The 19,876-nt window shown below is 39.8% G+C and overlaps 1 protein-coding gene across 6 annotated transcripts in view; it reads left to right on the forward strand.

The window, feature by feature from the left end:
• The first annotated feature begins 3,020 nt into the window (after positions 1–3,020).
• AOAH (acyloxyacyl hydrolase) overlaps positions 3,021–19,876 on the forward strand; it is a 183,721-nt gene continuing 166,865 nt past the window's right edge. For 2 of the 6 annotated variants that reach the window (XM_043873040.1, XM_043873044.1), the window contains exons 1-2: positions 3,177–3,389; positions 3,474–3,662. In XM_043873040.1, the coding sequence (XP_043728975.1) occupies positions 3,536–3,662 (127 nt within the window). In that variant the 5' untranslated portion in view covers positions 3,177–3,389; positions 3,474–3,535. Of the gene's footprint in view, positions 3,040–3,174; positions 3,398–3,473; positions 3,663–19,876 lie in introns of those variants that run through there. The other 4 variants (XM_043873042.1, XM_043873043.1, XM_043873041.1 and 1 more) reach the window with 4 other exon arrangements.

Raw genomic sequence — 19,876 nt, forward strand, 5'->3', positions numbered from 1 at the left:
ACTAATCAGGAAGCATGTTCAGACAGAACAAACCACCGGTGTTATATTCAAGAATTTATAAACCCTCAACCTTCTGCAGCAGGACAGACTGTGATTCGAATCCAAACTCTCCTAGTGAAGTAAGTAACAAAGTGCTTCAAGGAAGAAATCTCATTTTCTAAAAACAGATTTTGAGAAAATCAGAATTGGAGCCTCTGACAGCATGAGGTCCTCAGGGGACATTATACAGGGTCCAACAAGGATTTTTTTGTTTGAGAAACCACACCATAGGTCCAGGGCCTTTCAGCAAGTTGTACAGAGATTCTAGGCCATGTGCGCTCAGTGCTCAGTGAGATGGTCAGGGGAGATGAGACCAGGCAGTCTGAGAGAGCCAGCGCAAGTGGCAGAGCCCACCACCTCCACCCCCACTTCCATCTCCACCTGAGCAGCTGGAGGGAGGGTTTGTTTAGCGGTGTATGGGCACATGCACTCCCTTCGGTATCAGTTAGCAAGTCATTTCCTGATTTCTGTGTTCCTCTTTTGACCCTGCCAACTAAGAATTCACTCTTCAAGCATAAAAATCACCTCTGTTTAGGGAAAACCCACTATATGGTGACATTCCCCTGCAATTGAGGAATTTCAGCCCTGGAAATGGCAAAGGACTGTCTCAACACTGCACAGCTAAGCCCAGGATTCCCAGTACAGCCCGCCCTGCCTGAAGCCTAAGCATCCAGTCTGCCTTAGGACCACGATTCCAGGAGTGCTTGTGGGTGAAACTACCTGAGTTCGTGCACACATGACCATGGGTCTAAAACTTGCGCACTGGCTTAACACTGAGAAATTTCCCTCACCCTGAGGTGGCCCAGTCTGGCTCACAGCTATATACCTGGACTAGGAGACCCTCGGGAGGTCCAGTTTGTTGTTGTTTAGTCACTAAGTAGTGTCCAACTCTTTGCAACCCCATGGACTGTGGCATTCCAGGCTCCTCTGTCCGTGGGATTTTGCAGGCAAGAATACTGGAACTGGTTACCATTTCCTCATCCAGAGGATCTTCCCAACCCAGGGATCAAACCTGTGTCTCCTACATTGCAGGCAGATTCTTTACTGCTGAATCACCAGCTAAGCCCAGGCAGGCCCAGAGCCTGTGCCAGTGGCTCTTTCTGAACCTATGCAAAGATTCTTCACTCACCTATTGTTAGCAAACTACCCTCTGTGTTCCTGGAGGGCTGTCCTGAACACAGATGGTGTTCAGTAAGTGCAGCCTTTAATAAATGCAGGCAGTATCATTTTCCTATATCTTGGCCTGCAACTACTGTGAATGTCTTACAATAATTCTCTTGAAATCTGGCCTCTGGTACAGATTTCATCATACTCCTGCTGGGATAGCAGTAACCAAAGCTTTGTCTTACCAAACACTTCTTGCAGGGCACACTGCTTTATAGCGTGAATCCATTGTCTATTTTAGTCCTTCTTGGAATCCTGAGAAATATTATTATTATCCCAACATAAATGAGGAAACCAAAGTTGAGAAAGGTTCCACCACTGGTCTAATACTTGACCTGGAAGTGAACATCAGACAGGATAGCTGAACAAATGTCTTTTTGTCTTTGCAGGCAGTACTAGTAATAACTCTATTATTCTGCCTCCTTAGGAATTCTCTAGAATTTCCCTAGGTCCTGACCTCTCTGGTGGTCCTGGTGACCTCTAGAGCTTCCCTTGGCCATAGGGTCAGGGACCTTGCAAACCAGCAGATCAGCCTCAAAGGAAGTCAAGGGCCCATGATGAGCAAGGACATTTTTGGTAGTCGTTGACTCAGTCAATGCCGGGGACTTGAGGAGGGAAACACTCTGGTGTTTGTCACAGGTTCAGAGATTTGACAAATTGGCATTTGTTAAACTGATGCTTACACAAGGAATCTTCAAACCATGAAAATTGGTATCTCCTACATCCTAGAAAGAATACAACTCTAAAATTCTACCTGCTATTTAAAATGTTACTCCTTAAGTAAAAGCAGGGGGAGGAGGAGGAGAAGAAATCTCTACCAATTTTGGTTTCTATTAAATGTTACTAGAAATTGTATATTTAATTAAATATTTAAAACAATTAAAATAATTTCTAATATTTTTATGTATTTGGCTGCTCCCGGTCTTAGTCACCGCATGCAGAATCTTTAGTGGCATGGGAACTCTTAGTTGCAGCATATGGGATCTAGTTCCCTGACCAGGGATAGAACCCTGGCCCCCTGCATTGGGATCGTAGCATCTCAGCCACTGGACCACCAGGGAAGTCCCTTGATAACTTTTATAATATTTATAAAGTTTATAACAAGCTATCTTCAGAGCCTAAATAGGGAGACTGTTAATTGCTTAATCCCTAGGCCCATCTAGATTGTGGCCCTTTGCCCCAGTTCTCTTATCTTATTGGATAAGAAATGGCTTGTGACTTTGCTCTAGCCTATTTTAGAACAAAGCATTTAGATTATATGCCTTTATCTACAGTCTGGTTGAGTTTTCAGTTAGCTTTTTTTTTTTTTCCCTTGGAAAAATAGCATTCAGTTCTCATCTTCAAAGTAGAAAATCAGCCTCTCAAAAATGAATGAAATCATTCTCAGGTGAGGGATCTGAACATACTTTGAAATTCTTCAGAAAAGAGATGTATCCATGTAAATCCATCACCGATTCATGTCAAGGTATGGCAAAAACCACTACAATACTGTAAAGTAATTAGCCTCCAACTAATAAAAATAAATGGAAAAAAAAAAGAAAAGAGATGTATCATACACAGCCAAGTAAAAATGAATTGATTAATTTCAGTTCATTTTTTTTTCTTATTAGATTGAAAATCCACCAGTGCCAAGTGCCCAATGACTATCTCATTGTTCATTTTCTGAACACCAATGAAAGGCCCTGGGAAAACTTGACCCTTGAAGGAATAATCCAACATCTCCAAAGGAAAACAAATACTTGACCAGAACATTCTTTAACCACCAAAGAAGGAGCCCAGTCTCACTATACAAAACAGTTTAGAGCAAAACTATATAACTTCTGAATATAACAGATGGTAATTTCTACAGTCTGAACACTGCTATCAAATTGCTAAAGTGTTGTGTGTTTGTGGTTGAGGTTTCCTTCTTCGGTTTTACTTTTAGTTTAGCTTTGTTTTGCAAGAAAGAAAGAGGAAGCGCTGCCTAACCAGGCCACAGGATGATTCCGGGAGGCTTCAAGGTTCCTGGAGTTCACCGCCACTGACTTCAGCCAGCAAGTGCAAAAGCACTCTTGGCTGCCTCAGCTGCAACCTGCGGCAGTTTTTCCTTCAGTTTATAGCTTAGAAGAATTGTGCACCAGGGGCTCCTCCAGCTCTTCCCAGACCCGAGCCGTGCAGCTCCCTCTCTGGGTTCTGCGTAGTGAAAAGTGTGTATGTGAGTGTGGGGTGTGTGTGTTAGAGGACAGAAGAGAAATGGAGAGAGATTAATCAGCTCTTGGGCCTCATTTCAGCATCCTTCAGCCTGCAGCTTCTGTTGCCAGCCTGAAGTCTCCTGATATATAATAGCTCCGAGATGAAGTCTCCTCAGAAAATCCTTATGACTGCTCCTCTGTTTTTTCTCCTGACCCTTCACACCTTGGTCTCTTCGGGCTATGACAACTGGACTGACAGCAGACACTCCAATAGCCATTACTGCATAGGTAAGTAATTATTCTGTGCATTTAAAAAAAAAAAACAAACTCAACTGTTTTTACTTCTTATTTACTTCTTTTTTAATATATAAATTTATTTATTTATCTTTGGCTGCACTGGGTCTTCATTGCTGTGCGCAGATTTTCTTTAATTGCGGTTAGTGGAGGTTACTCTGTAGTTGTGGTGTTCTGGCTTCTCATTGCGGTGGCTTCCCTTGTTGCAGAGCATGGGCTCCTCAGGTTCAGTAGTTGTGGAGTGCTTGCTTAGTTGCCACAAGACATGTGGGATCTTCCCGGACCAGGTGTCAAATCCGTGTCCCCTGCATTAATAGGCAGATTCTGAACCACCAGTGAGTCCTATTCTGTGTATTTTTAATGTGAACATCATGGGGTCAAATTCTTGGCTTTCATAGAAAACCACCTATTTAATGACATCCATGGCCAAAAGAGTCCAGTTAATGTATCAATAACCTCACTAGCAGATAAAAATTTTGAGTCTTAAAGTAAGCATTCACTCTGTATGCAAATATGTGTGTATAGAAGTGTGCTATATAGTTGCTAGCTTGAATTAAAAGTGTTCCACCTCATTGGTGATTGAAATCTTTTCCCCCTGGATGGCAACTATAAGAGCCTGAAATTCTCAACTTTCAGGACAACAGGCAGCATTACATGTCAGAAAGAAGGTAGACTTTGACCTTTGAACTGCTGCCACCCCCTTCTCCTCTGCTCCATCCTGTACAATCTGAAAGCTTGAGCAACTTACTTAACACTTCCATGCCTCTGTGTTACCAATGAAATGAGGCACATAATACCCCCTTCATGGGCATGCGGTGAGAATTGAGATCATACATGTAAATTTATGGTGTTTGCACACAGTAAGGATTCAGCGATCTTAGTTTTGTTCTTTCTGTCAGTGAGTCCAGAGTTGGCAATAAACAGACAGTCGCCTGAAAACATTGAACACTGGCTGAGATACGGTTCTTTTGCTTAACTTTTATTGAAGTATTTTATTTCCAAGTTGTTGTTTGGTGTTTTTGTTTGTTTGTTGTTGTTGTTTTGGAGAAGAGTAAAAGTAGGGTAAGACCTTTGATATTCCTATCATACCTAGAGATTCCCAACAGGCTTTCACAGGGTCAGTCCATGGAGCCAAAGTCTGAGTAGTAATTATTCAATGAGCAGATCCCAAAATAAAATCCTGGTTTAAGAAGCCAGGAAAAGAACTCGAGGGTTAAGTATAGTGGCCATCTCTTACAAATGAAAAGTTTGGATACAGAGTGTGACACATGAATTATTTCTGGAGACTGTAAAGAAAATATATGATTTAGTCCTATTTCCTGAAAAAAAAGAAATCATGATTTCCAGTCATTATACATGGTAAAGAACACATCCCTGGCTTCAAAGTCTTCTTTTAAATTAAAACCTTAAGACCCAGATTCCATGAGGATCTATTCTCCACAGGCCTGGAAGCAGAGATCTGTGGCCCCATTGGAAACATGCCTAGGAGGTTGTCCCCACTCAATATTTAGTTCCATCCAATAATTATTTACCACTTTCTATTTTCTCTAAACAAATACCTAAAGCTTATAAAACAGAAATGCTCTTGAGAAAGGCTTACGTGAAATCAGTTTTACTTCTAGGGTAGTTGAACTGAGATACTTGGTCTTCTACTTCCGTAAAGTAGACATAATATACTAATTTCCTTTCCTGCCCCATTCCCAATGAGACATAGAGAGTTAGCAAGAGGTGTTGAGGGAGTCCTAGGATGTGGTTGTTTTGATTATATATTACTGCAAAACAAATTTTAAAATAACCATTTTGTCATACCACAATTTTGTGGGTCAAGTGTGCGCCTTCAGCAGTTGTGGCGGTGGGAGGTATCTCCTGAAAGGGGGCCTGGGGAGGCCCTTAGTCGCTGGCCAAATGTGAAGTGTCTTAGGAAGCAGCAAAGTAAGCTCACTCTACTTTCAGCTGATGGTAAGAGGGAGAGCCTCTTGGAGAGGGTGGGAGTAAAGGAGGAATTGCCGATTGGACTTCTGTTAATCCCAACAACTTTCAGATGAAAAAGCAAGACTACATGCCTTCCAACTCATTGGTTCCCATAATCCAGAGTTTGCGCTAAGGAGGTCAACCCACACAGAGAGGGACTCTCCTTCTGGCTGTCAATCTAACTTCCTGGAAGAGAGAGTCTGGGCTAAGTCTTTAGATCAGTGAATAAGAGGCAGGTGGGAGTGAAGAGAGCTCACAGTGCAGATGTGGCTGCCAGTTTCGTGGAGGGAGGTGGCAGCGCTCATGGAAGTGGGGACTGTCGTGACTGGAGAGATGCTCCACAAGGAGCCACGGTAGAAGTTACTGAGTGACTGAGCCAACATCCCCATCATAAACAACCAACCACAGCGCCTATGCCAGGACGAGCCTTTGCAGTGGGAACCAACCAGCAGATCTGGAGGGCATGGCCTTGAACATGTTCCAAAATCAGAACTAAGCCATGCAAAACCCTAATGGCCTCATTCCCAAGTTTTACCGTCATTTCTTTGCACTGAACTATACATTTCATTTGACGAGCAAACTCTGATTCTACTATTCTGGAACGGGTAGTGCCTCTTTCTGCTGCTTTTCAAACGTTATGAAATTAGTAATAAATCATGTTCATTTTTGCAAAACATTATTTTCTTTACATGGGTGATTTAGGGGCAAAATAATCCTTATGTTTCAAAGTTATTGACATTTAAATGTATTCATTGACTTTTGAGGTTGTTTTTGTTTTTGTTTTTATTTAAGCCCTATTTGGTGCTCAGGAAGCTTTTTAAAGAGTTAAAAAAACACCCTTTTTTCCATCATTCATGTTTGGTTAAATATATAAAATGCCTTCGAGTGAGTTAAAACCTCCTCTTCCAACCTCCACATCACACATACAATGGTCAGAGATGACTTTATGTTTGAATGATAAAGAGGAAGTGATCCTAAGCTTTCAGCCAGCGGGAATGGTAAAGTAACAATGTCACGGACAAAAATAGGAAAGATTTAGACAGAGCCAGCAGAGAAGGTTGAAAATCTATGATCACAATTTACATGGACAGAAATTTTATTTTCTCTATTTTTCTATATCTGAACACTTGTTCATAAACCACCACAGTCACTGCTGAGGACAGAAAACATTTCATCTTTCTACTTGTGGGTTTAGATTCAGTCTCTCTGGATAATTCAGGGCTCTTTTCCTTCTCCCCTCTCTGAGGGTTGCTCTCAGTTCTCGGGGAGTGATTGTGTGTCACCCTGACACTTAGAGTCGGCGGCCCGCAGAGCTCCCACATGGAAGCGTCGTGGCTGGTGCAGCTCTTTGGCTGGTATTGGCAGTCCACAGTCACTCCCTGCTGATGCTCGAGGTGTAGCCATACGCCCTCTAGTTCCCAGCTGCAGCTTCATGCAACCCTCTGCCCTTTGTCCCTCCCTTTCCCACTTCCCCTTTCCTAAATCCTCTACTTTTATTTTTAGATATCATAGAATTTAACCCTAACCGTGGTGCAGATGGTAGATTTCTGATCACCTCAATTTTCACTAAGCTTACATTTGCCTTTTGTTTATCTGGCTTGTTCTGGGGTCATACCCCTGCAGAGAAAACCCATAAAGACACTCTAGAGAGAGGTGCACAATTCTGGGGAAAGATCCCAAAGTGCGCAAAATTGAAAAATCCAAGTGGACAGTATGCTTTTCCTCAAGATGAAAGTGAATAAATTCTTTTTTTGGAAGGAAAGGGAGAGGCAGTAAACTAGATCATAGTTTAAATATATTATGGGAAAGAGGGGAAAAAAATGTCACAAAACATTAAGTGGAGTGAAATCCCCCAGAAGTTATAACGTACCCACCTCTTTGTTTATAAGCTGTTGTCCCAGATAGGATGAACAGCAAAATGCTAACTGTGGTTGTGTGGTTATCTGCGAGTAATGAGGCTACAAACGATTTGTGATTTCTTTTCAGTGCTTTCTGAATATTCCATATTTTCTAGAGGAGCTTTTGCAAAAACAGTAGTAAGACATGGTGGGTAAGAGTAAGAGAGCTTGGACTCTGGGCTCAGACTGTCTGGATTTGAGTCCTAGCTCTGCCTCTCTGTACACATTTGACATAAGGGCACAGCTTCACCCTCTGTACCTCGTGTCCCCTGTCTATAAGATGAGATTACATGGGACCCGCATCCCAGGATGGTGTGGAGGCTTAGGTATGTGTTCATACCTCCATTGTATCCGACTCTTTGCAACCCCATCAAACTGTAGCCTGCCAGTCTCCTCTGTCCATGGGATTGTCCAGGCAAGAATACTGGAATGGGGTGCCATTTCCTCCTCTAGAGGATCTTCTTGATCCAGGGATTGAACCCTGGTCTCTTACATCTGCATTGGCAGGCTGGGTTTGCTTTTCTTTTCTTTTTTAAACCACTGAGCCACCTGGGAAGCCAGGGTGATATGGAGGGCTAGTGAGCAAATACACATGAAGGACTTACAACTGTGCTTGGTACATAGTAAGTACCCAAAGGAGTTGCGATTATGTACTCTTTGGGAAATCAATAAAAAAAAATGAAAATATGTTATAGAAGTCCTAAAATTAAACCTAACATAAAGCAAAGAGGCCTGAGCAAACTGAATAATTACTTGTCAACCTTTATCTGTATAACTACAAATTCTCAAATCTTGGCTATCTTATTGAAAGATTCACTTATGGGGAAAAAAAATATTTCATAGTCTATTAGCTTTCTATTGCTGTGTAATAAATTGCCATACATTCTTCAGTTTAAGACAACATGAATTTACTGTCTCACAATTTCTGCACATGAGAAATCTGGACATAACATAACTGGGTTCTCTGCTCAGAATTTTACAGTGTTGAAAATTGAGATGTCAGCTGGGGTTGCAATGTGAGTTGAGACTCAGGTTCTCTTGCAAGTTCACTGGTTGTTGGCAGAATTTAGTTTCTTAGATTTTCAGGACTGAGGTCCCATGTACTTACAAACTGTCACCTGGGAGCACTCTCAGCTCTTAGAGGCTACTCCTTTACAAAGGAAGTTAACAACATACCTATTTCTTTAAGAACAGCTAGAGGAAAAAAAATCCTCTATGTTTACAGGGTTCACCTGGTTATGTTGGGTCCACCCAGGATAACCTTGACTAACTCAAAGTAGACCAACTAGAGTCCTTAACTGCATATGCAAAATCTCTCTTATCATGAGTGCTAAGTCGCTTTAGTCGTGTCTGACTCGGTGCGACCTCATAGACTGTAACCTACCAGGCTCCTCTGTCTATGGGATTGTCAAGGCAAGAATACTGGAGTGGGTTGCCATGCCCTCATCCTGGGAATCTTCCCAACCCAGATATCAAACTCAGGTCTTCTTTGTCTCCTGCATTGGCAGGCAAGTTCTTCACCACTAGCACCAAATGGTAAGCCCCTCTCTTATCATAGAGCATAACATAATCACAGAAGTGATATCCAATCACATTCTGAGGTTCTGCCCTCACTAATCTTATCATTCTGCCAACCACTCATAGAAATGATTAAAAAAGAAAAGTCTCCAAACTGAATGCTAAAGAGTATTGCAAAAGAGAATGTATGTGACTTAATCTCAAAGTGATTCACCAAATAGGCATGACTATATAGTGGAAATTAATAGATGAAGAGTATGCTGTGGGGTGAGGGTTTTTTGTCTTGTTTTGTTTTTGAGGGGGAAAGGGTTGATAGTCAAGCTTTTTTCTCCCGGCCTTCACACTCAGAATTTGGAAAGAAAAACAAATTACTCCACTACTATTCCCTTTCTCTCATAAACTAATTGTTCTTCAATGTTAGCAAAGAGGACAAATCTTCTGAATCTTTCCCTGGACAAAATCCTCTTTTAAAAAAGTATGATTCCCACAATTTAAAAATGTCAAATGTCAATTAAAACAGATTAGATTGCCCTGTAACATAAGCCCCAGATTCTTTCAGATATAAACAAGTGCAAGAGGGAATTCTGACTATTATGGTATGAGGGGCTGGTGACCCCTCTGTGCAAAAGGCCAAGCATAAAACTGGAAAGATTGTCTTAAGCAACCATTTTGGGACACTAAAAATCAACCATTGGACCACAATGAATTTAGGAATGTTTATTCTTGAATAACTGCTTGCACTTCAGGAAGAACAGTAAAACTCTGACCTTTTTGCCTGAGGCTGCTCCATCTACCCTTGCCCTCAGCTTAGTCAGTGAGAACAGCAGTTTCACTACTGTGGAGCTGTCTGCAAAAACCAGCAGGTCTACTGCTAATGGGACAGACTTGATTCAGCCAGGATTCAAAGATGGCTTTGTTGGCTAAAAGTGATGGACTCTGTTGGGAATTAACAAGGAGAACATGGAGTTTGCTAGCTTAAGGTTTTGGCCCTAGGTGGGACAATGAAGATCAGCCAGAAATTTAACAGTGAAGCCCTAGTAGTGTGAGCATCATAGAAGGCCAAGATAAGGTCTCCACACATCCCTGATTGATTTGGAAACTGTGCACGTGTTGGAAAGACCTGAAAGAGCCTAAGAAAAGTAAAGCCAATAGCCGCAACTTTGAATGTATTCACCAACCTATTTAAATTCATTCCATTTTCTTCATAAAATGTAAGAGGAAGGAATACTTTCCAGATGATTCCATCTTTTGCATTAATATCAAATCTGGACAAAGACATCACAAGAAAAGGAAATAGTAGACCGATATCCTGTATAAACATAGACACAAAAATCCCTAAAAAACATTTAAAAACTGCATCCAGCAACATATAAAGTAGGTTATACCCCATGATCAAGTACCATTTATCCTAGGAATGCATGGTTGTTTTAAGATCTGAAAATCAATTAATAGGATATATCAAATTAGTAGAATAGAAGCTATAACTACATTATCATCCTGATAGAAATTGAAAAATAATTTGACAAAATCAATCACCCACCCGTATTAAAATCACTCAAGAAGTTATGAAAGAAAAAGGAACTTCCTTAACATGATAAAAAGCATCTATGAAAACTTATTACTAATGTTATATTTAATGAGGGAAGACTGAATGCTTTTCTCTCAAAACCAGAAAACGTGGTAGATGTCCACCTCACCATTTGTACTTACCATTGTTTTGAAGACTCTATTCAGCTTAATAAAGAAAGAAAAATAATATAAGCAAGCAAGTTGGAAAGGAATAAGTAAAACTATATTTTCAGACATGTTCCTGAATGTATAAAATCCTAAGGTATTTACAATAAAAGTACTAAAATTAGCAAGTTTAGCAAGGTGGTAAGATTCAAGATTAATATAAAAATTAATTATATTTATTTATATTAACAGTAAATGTTTAAGAACTGAAATTAAGAAAACAATTCCATTCATAATATGATAAAAATAGGAATAGATTTAACAAAAGGAATGCAATTACTCTACACTGAAAACTACAAAACATTGTAAGGAGAAATTGAAGGTGCTTTACAGAAAAGGAGAGATACTTCAGGCTAATGGATCAGAAGACTCAATAGTGTTAAGATAGCAATACTCCCCACATTGATCTAATAGACTAAACGCAATTCCTTCAAAATTCTAACATCTTTTTTTTTTTTAGAAATTGGCAAGCTGATCCTAAAATTTGTATGGAAAAGACAAAAAGCCAGAATATCCAAAAATCTCAAAGAAACCAGGTAGAGAGCTGACACTATCTGATTCCTTACTCCAAATCATACATAATTATTATTTCAAAATAGATCTTACACCTCAAGGTGAAAACTAAAACTAAAAACTTTCAGAATAAGTACAGAAGAAAAAGCTTTGTGATTTTGGACTGGGTAAAGACTCTTAGATATGACATCAAAAGAACTACACAAAAAGAAAATACAAGTTGTACTTTATTAAACATTTTGTTCTCCAGAAAATATCATTAGAAAGTGAAAAGAATATTAAGAAACTATATTCACAAATCATATAGACATCAATATAGCAATTATTATTTTAGTTAACACAAATGATAATTTTCACTTTCAGAATCCGAAATTTTAATGTATGCAGTGTGATACTCAGCAGTGTAGAAATTTCAAATTTCAATAGATCTGGGTAGGAATCACTAGCTAGCCCGTGAGCAGTTGAATCACTACTTGTCTGAAAGGCCTCAGGTATATTGCTTAACCTCTCTGAGTCTCACATCTCTCATCTGTAAAATGGGAAGTACCAATCTCATGAGGTTGCTGTGAGGATTAAATGAGATATAGTTTGTGAAAACACCTAGTAGAGAGCTGAAAGAACAAAGGTCTTTTCATAATTTCCTAAAACTTATTGAAGCAGAAGGCAACTATTAAAAAGCTTATTCAATGAGAAACTGTTTGATAAAATACAACTTATTATTTTTTTGTAGTTATAAAAGAATATATGACTTCCATAGAGATTTTAGAAAATACAGATATTTTTAAAGAATGTAATGAACTGTAGTCCCCAAACTCAGATGATCACTATTGATATTCAGGAATATTTTCTTGCAACATCATCTAGGTTTATATTTATAATGAGTTTAGATCTTGTTTTATTGTTTTATTTAATTTCTAAAGTTGGATTGTTAAGTAGACAAGTAAAAGTAAATAGCTTTTTCTTTCAACAAAATGTTTGTGAGAAATTTGGCAGTAGTAAGTTGTTGCTGGCAGGTGAGAACTTCTCAAGTTAGCAATTAAGTTTGTGGATAAAAATGATTGGGCATAGTCTAAAATTATTTCTCTATCTATCCATTTACTCATTATTTGTCTACGCTTCTTTCTATTCATCCATCTGTCTATCTATCCACCCACCCATTAATCCATCTTTTTCAATCCATCCATCCTCTCTCTATCTTAAAATTCAAATATAGAAGTAAATGGAAACATAAAGTTATACTCTTCTGAAAGAAAATCTGATTGGTTAATTTCTTTGATAATAAGATCTGACTTTGCCATTTAGGTTTATACAGAGGACATTTTTCATAGCTTGAATGAACTATATCTGCAGCTCCAACATTTGACAAAAAATGTCTGTGAGGTACACAATAAGATAAAGAATTTTACCTCAAATGTTTTATAGGCAAAAGTGTATTGAAAAGAATAGTATTTCAACTTGCCAATTGTTTCTGAGCATATTAGTTTTTAACAAGGTCTCTTTAAGTGAAATTGTAGTAGGTAGAATTAAAAGTTAAGTCTTAATAAAACTTTATTTTATATTTCTCAGAAATTGAGAAAGTGAAAGGCTCCATTGATTGGGCAGCAAATGTTTTTGCAACTCAGTTTTATCAAGTTTTTTGCTTTCAACACAATTGAAGGGAGACTTAAATAATTTCAGTGATTGATCACTTTCAGATTTTTGACATTTAACTAAGAGGAGTTAAGGAATTGAGTGGCTCCAGCATATCACAAGTCCTTCCATTCTCTTTTACTTATTTAAATAAGCATGTTTTCTCAGCTGTTACCTCTTTAAAAATGAAAAATAAAAACATTAGGGTTAGCAGATATAAGCTTTTATATATAGAACGGATAAACAACAAGGTCCTACTGTATAGCATAGAGAACTATATTCAATATTCTATGATAAACCATAATGGAGAATTATATATTTAAAAAAGAATGTATACACATACATATATATATCTGAATCACTTTACTGTACAGTAGTAGTTAACACAAATCGTAATCAACTATACTTCAATTTAAAAAAAAAAAAGACATGATACTTGAGATGAACCTTGTGTCTTTAAATGAGTAAGTAATATTTTTTGAAAGTATAGGTATTAATTGAAATAGCCCAACCATCTCATCAAAAGATGTAATTCCAAGAAAATTTTACCTTTATTTAGAAACTGTTTATCAAACTGACAATACATATTGCTTAGACAAGTTAATTTTACTAATAAAGAAAATTCTATCCAGAAGAATTTTTAAAATACTTTCAGTGTTTTATTCACAAGAAAGTAAAGGTTTTATTTAAATTTTATACATATATTTAATGTGAAAAAATACCTTCAACCATAAAAATACATTATATTGGGATAAAACTCTAGTGGAAGGAAAATTCAGTGAAGTAGACTTTTCACTGAAATATGAGCTCAAGGAAAGGAATTGTCAATGCAAATTTTTCACTGTGAAAGAAGAATTTGATCATATATTTTTAAAGTAGATGAGAGTAGGTATAAGTCATTATACTATTTAGATTCTTTTGGATATATATGGAAGATTAATGTAATTTTTCTATTGCAATATTTACAATCTTCCTGGAATTGTACCCCTTTCAACTAACGGAACTTATATTCCTTAATAATATTTTAACATCCATTAAAATGTGGAAGCGTACAAAGCTTTTCAAATTTTTTTGAGAGGTTCAGAGAAAAATGTTTGAAAACCATGTATCTATATTCTAGTGGAGAAGGAAATGGCAACCCACTCTGGTATTCTTGCCTGGAGAATCCCAGGGACAGATGAGCCTGGTGAGCTGCCGTCTATGGGGCCGCACAGAGTCCGACACGACTGAAGTGACTTAGCAGCAGCATATTCTAGAGCATGAAGCTGGTGGTCTGTAATCTGACCTTCAAGCCTCTTCATGATCTGTCTCCTTCCTAACTTTCTTACTCTTCCTTTCCCATAGAACCTGGGCTCTAGTCTTGGCCAGCTCTTCTTCTCACATTCAAATCTTTAGAAATACTACTACTCTCTTCCTGAAGTCTTTTCCTGCCTTTTTTTCTGTCAAATAAGGTCCTCCCATCTCATAACACTCAACTCCTCCAGGAAAATGTCACTAGTTAGCAAAGGCAGCGTTAGTTTCTTCTTCCTATGTGTTCCCAAAGCACTAACAGGTCCCTCCACAAAATACTTGCAGGTTGCAATGATTAGATTACTTTTCTAATCTTCAGCATTTCTTAGTGTTCTGTGATTTCTCTTATTCTTTGTATACTCAAGCCTCTGAGCACATAGTGGACGCTAGTAAGTATGCATTGAATAAGAACAAGATGGATTGACTCCCAGTGTCCTCACTGTCATTTCTTTATCATTGTTTGTATATTTCTAAATTTTATATATTTCTAGATTAGCCTAGCCCACTATTCTGTATTTCTCAGCACAGTCTGCTAATTTCCTCTTGCTGCTTTGGTTGGACTCTGCCCCACTTGGACGCCCTTAGCCTTCTCACCAGTAATTGTCCAATATAGTGCCTCTTTCACTGCCAGTATTTTTGGGAGAGATGGCAGTTTAAAACTCACTGAGCATTTTCTCATAAAAATAATATTCCAGGTGATGATTGGGTTTAGGACACAGAGCCTAATCTGCCCAAATACATTGAAAATACAAGATATCTAAAATAAAAGTAAATTCAACCATAGAAAAGTAAAAAAATTAGTGATATTACATGTTTTTCAAAAATAGGTTTCTGAGCTTCTATTTTTAAAAAAGAGGCATGGAGGATAATGTCCTTTACCCTATGATGGTCTCAGTAGGTGGGGTAGAAACTAACCTTGAACACCCACTCTGTGCCAGGCACCATGTGCATTCTATGTGTTGTGTCATTTAATCCTCACAAGACTTTTGCCAGGTTTTCAGATAGCCTTTGCCGAATTACAAGTCTCTGTGCACTTACACAGCAATCATTTATTAGCCCACAATCCTGAGGGTTGGCATTTTTTGATGGGCATTGTTCAGTGGCCCTTGAGCTGGTCTTGGGAAGGCTCACTTCTGCGGCTGCACTCAGTTGGTACATGGTGGAATGATGAGCCAGATATTTAGAATGGCCTCATGGCAACTACGGAGAAGGCAATGGCACCCCATTCCAGTATTCTCGCCTGGAAAATCCCATGGACGGAGGAGCCTGGTGGGCTGCAGTCCATGGGGTCGCTAAAAGTCAGACACCACTGAGTGACTTCACTTTCACTTTTCACTTTTCTGCATTGGAGCAGGAAATGGCCACCCACTCCAGTGTTCTTGCCTGGAGAATCCCAGGGATGAGGGAGCCTGGTGGGCTACCGTCTATGGGGTCACACAGAGTCATACACGACTGGAGCGACTTAGCAGCAGCAGCAGCACAGCAACTTCACACACACACACATTCCCAAACCTGGTAGCTGGCAGACTATTACTGGACTTTCCCTTCATGTGGGCTCTCCAGCAGACTAGCTCAAGCTCATGGCTGTGAAATTCTAAATGGGAAAAATTGAAGATGCAAGGCCTCTTGGGGTCTAGAGTTGGATCTGAAAAGCTGTCACTTCTACATACTACTGATCAAAGCAAGGTCACAAGGCCAGATTCAAAGGACTGGAAAATAGACATCACCTCTTTGTGGGAGGAAGTGTAAAATGTCTGTGACCATTTTTAATGTATACCACAAAGAGGACTTTATTATTCTGTTCTGTGGGTGCCAAAAATCTGGGTTCAGAGAGGTTAACAATCCTGCCAAATATAACAACTCATAAGTGATAGAAAGCAAGATTTGAATCCAGGTCTGTCTGAGCCCCAAATTCTTCACTCTCTACTGTACCATGGCTTCTCCCTTCTCTTTCCTCCCCTCCTCTCTCTTTTCTTCTCCTACCCTCTCTCCCTATCCATGTCCAGACTGAGAGAAGAAAGCAGGAAAAAAGGTGAAAGTGTAGTATTCACAGCTGGGCTGTGTGCTACCCTATCTGGCTTGGTAACTAATATCTTAGGGAAACAAGGCTGACTGTAGGATCATTTTAGGTGATTGTTTTCCTACCTTTCTTTCTTATTTCCTTTTAACCAAAGTGAGAAAGTCTGGGGATAGAGGTTGTTGGTTAGAATTACAACATAAAAAACTATATCCTCTGCTGATATAAATCTGAGAACAGAATTTAGGCATTTGTGGAGGGGCACTGGGCTGGGGAGATGGTTCATATGGGAAATGAACTTGAAAATGTCATGCTGGTCCAACAGGGATGCAAGGACAAAAATCCGGGTGAGCTGTGACTCTAAACCCTGTGTTCTACACTTCTCTGGTACCCAAACCAGAAATGAAAGAGTCATCCTTGATTCTACCTTCCTCACATTTCTCATCAGTTCATTAATAAATCCCCTTGGGTCAACTTCCACAGTAGATCCCAGATTTGTCTATTTTCCTCCACTCCCACTGTCAATCGTTACTCTATCCAATAAACCATCATCTCTCCCCAGGCCCAAAATAGCCTCCTTCTTCATCCCTCTGCCCCCATATTTGCCCTCTAAGATCCTTCCTCCTCAGGACAGCCAGCATGATATTTTTAAGACATAGATCAAACGGAAGCAGCCCCCTCCTCAAAACCTATTCATAGCTCCCCATTCCTCTCAAGTTGAATCCTTACCTCGTTTGCCATCTACAAAACTCACGGACCTGACCTACACCTATGTCTGCGCCTTATCTCCTAATGCCAGGTTTTCCCAGTCTTATTGCCATCAAGTGGGTATCAGCTCTTCCTGCCTGCAAAGCCTTCCTGACCCCTCAAACTGCTTGCTCCTTTCTATTATAGTAGCCATTTTTGTGTGTGTTCTTCAGAGACGCCTTCTCTCTCTATCAGCTCTAGCTAAGTTTTACACCATCTTCGTTCTTATTGCCTTCTGTTACTTCATCCTGTTCCTTTTCTTCATTGGACCTAAAATTATTTCTAAGTGCATGCATGCCTCCTTGTTTATGATCACTTTTCCCTAATGGAGTACAATCTCTGAGAGGGCAGGAACCATATCAGTTTGTTCCCAGCATGTACTCACAGCTCAGCATGGTGCCTGGCATCCAGAAGGGACTACATACTGCGTTCCAGTCTCAGTTCCCTTGCTCTCTAGCTATATACTTGGCAAGGACCTAACTTCTCTGAGCCTCTGACTTCTGGTCTGTACAATGAGAGCAATAATTCCTACAGTGATGAGTCAAGTTGTTGTGAAGTTTAAATGAGATGAAAATGTATGCAAAACTCTTTGAAATCTGAAGAGGATATTCTAGCCATGTGATGAATTATTTATGTCCCAACTCGGGGTCAAAAAGGAAGTGTAGTCAGGCCGACCCTGGTTCTGACAACTGCCAGGTGCTTTCAAGGCTTCTCGATGAAGTGTAGGCTTCAGACAAATGGGAAATCTAATAGACCTCTCTCTGCAGTTGGCCGCATCTCCAGCCAGCACAGATATGATTATAATTAGAGTTTTAAGAGTTCTGTTTCATTTCAAAAAGATTCCATGGTACAATCTGCAGTCTACCTGAGATGTGTGTCTAGAAGCAGATTCCTGTGGCAGGTGTTTTTATTCTAGCCTATTTGCTTCTTTTCTTACAATGTCAGGGGTGTCTGTTTCTATTATACTCATTATTTTCAGTTGCCAGGTGAGAAGAGATTTTCCATATGGGAGATTTCAGATGGTGACCACTGAGCAAAATACATAGTTCTCACCCACTCTCATCACTTCTTAAATGAACAGTAGCTTGGACAAACTTGCTTCAGCAAACCCAGGCCTTTTTATTAGCAGCCAGAGAATGGTCTATAATGGGAAGAATTACTCTGCTCATGCATTTCTCCAAGGGAAAACATTTTTTCAGCCTGTCAAGACAGTGAAACCTCTTATTAGAAACTATAGCAAAGTCAATTTATCTATTCTTGTTACTAAAGGATTCAGGACACACCTCACTGCAGACCCTAAATTAACAACCCAAGGGGAGTTGAGCTTAATGGGCGGGGATGTCCAAGTGAGTGGGACTCAAATCAAAGCTGAGCCCAGCATGGGCGTTTACATATTTCAAGCCCCATTACCTGCTTTTCTGCAGAGTTCTTTTGATCATAACAACTCTTTGCTAGGCAGTGTGGCGATAGTGGCAAGATACACCCAATCTTTAGAGACAGTTAAATTTGGGGGGAAGGGGTTCCTTTTTATTTAGGATTTGCCAAGTGGCACTATCTAATTAGTTCCTATTTAAGCGAGTAGTGCTAAGGAGCCATGAGAGTCATCAGTCCTTGTTGGGACTGCTCTGAGTAAAAGAAAACGTCACCTCTGTAAGGACAAAGAAGCAGGTTGGTCTCAAGCAGCACAATTCTCTTTGCATTTGTCCTTCCATGCCAAGGATGAAAACAAACAGGTATGTACCTGTGTGTTTCACATCCACTCTGAGTGACAAATGCTGCAGCTCATTGATGAGACTCTATGAAGTGACTGCTATGCAAGAGCTCAACCCAACCTCTACCGCATTCTTCTTGGACCCTGAGCTGTGTGTTGTGACCATTTGGTGTAGAATCTGCTGGCTGACTTAAGAGAGGGTGCTGGTTGTTGCACTGCAGGATGAGGAGTGGAGCCATCATGAGCCGTAATGAGATGGGACAAAGAGTAAGCAATGTTATCCATGAGATGACTGCGCTAGAACACACAGTCAGCTGCACTCATTAACCCTCTTCTCTGGAGGTCTTCACTGAGTGACCATTGAACTGTCCCTCAGGTGGCTCTCTAGTCAGTTTGCTTCAAGTCAGCCCACGTCTCTTATCTCCTTCCTCCAAGCCAGGCACTCAAAGTTAGAAATAGGAAGACCCCAATCCTGCCCACAGGAACTTACACTCTAAGTGTAAACTCTTTTTTTTTTAATTAATTAATTTATTTTAATTGAAGGCTAATTACTTCACAATATTGTGGTGGTTTTTGCCGTACATTGACATGAGTCAGCTACGGGTGTACATGTGTCCCCCATCCCAAACTTCCCCCCACCTCCCTCCCCACCCCATCCCTCTAGGTTGTCCCAGTGCACCAGCTTTGAGTGCCCTGCTTCATGCATTGAACTTGGACTGCTCATCTGTTTCACATATGGTAATATACGTGTTTCAATGCTATTCTTTCAAGTCATCCCACCCTCACCTTCTCCTACAGAGTCCCAAAGTCTGTTCTTTATATCTGTGTCTCTTTTGCTGTCTTGCATATAGGGGTGTCATTACCACCTTTCTAAATTCAATATATATGTGTTAATATACTGTATTGGTGTTTTTCTTTCTGACTTACTTCACTCTGTATAATAGGCTCCTGTTTCATCCACCTCATTAGAACTGACTCAGAAGTGTTCTTTTTAATATCCAAGTAATATTCCATTGTGTATATGTACCACAACTTTCTTATTCATTCGTCTCCTGATGAACATCTAGGTTGCTTCCATGTTTTAGCTGTTTTAAACAGTGCTTCGACAAACATTGGGGTACACGTGTCTCTTTCAGATCTGATTTCCTCGGTGTGTATGCCCAGCAGGGGGATTGCTGGG

Source organism: Cervus elaphus, chromosome 18, assembly GCF_910594005.1.
Source record: "Cervus elaphus chromosome 18, mCerEla1.1, whole genome shotgun sequence".
NCBI classification, from domain to species: domain Eukaryota; kingdom Metazoa; phylum Chordata; class Mammalia; order Artiodactyla; family Cervidae; genus Cervus; species Cervus elaphus.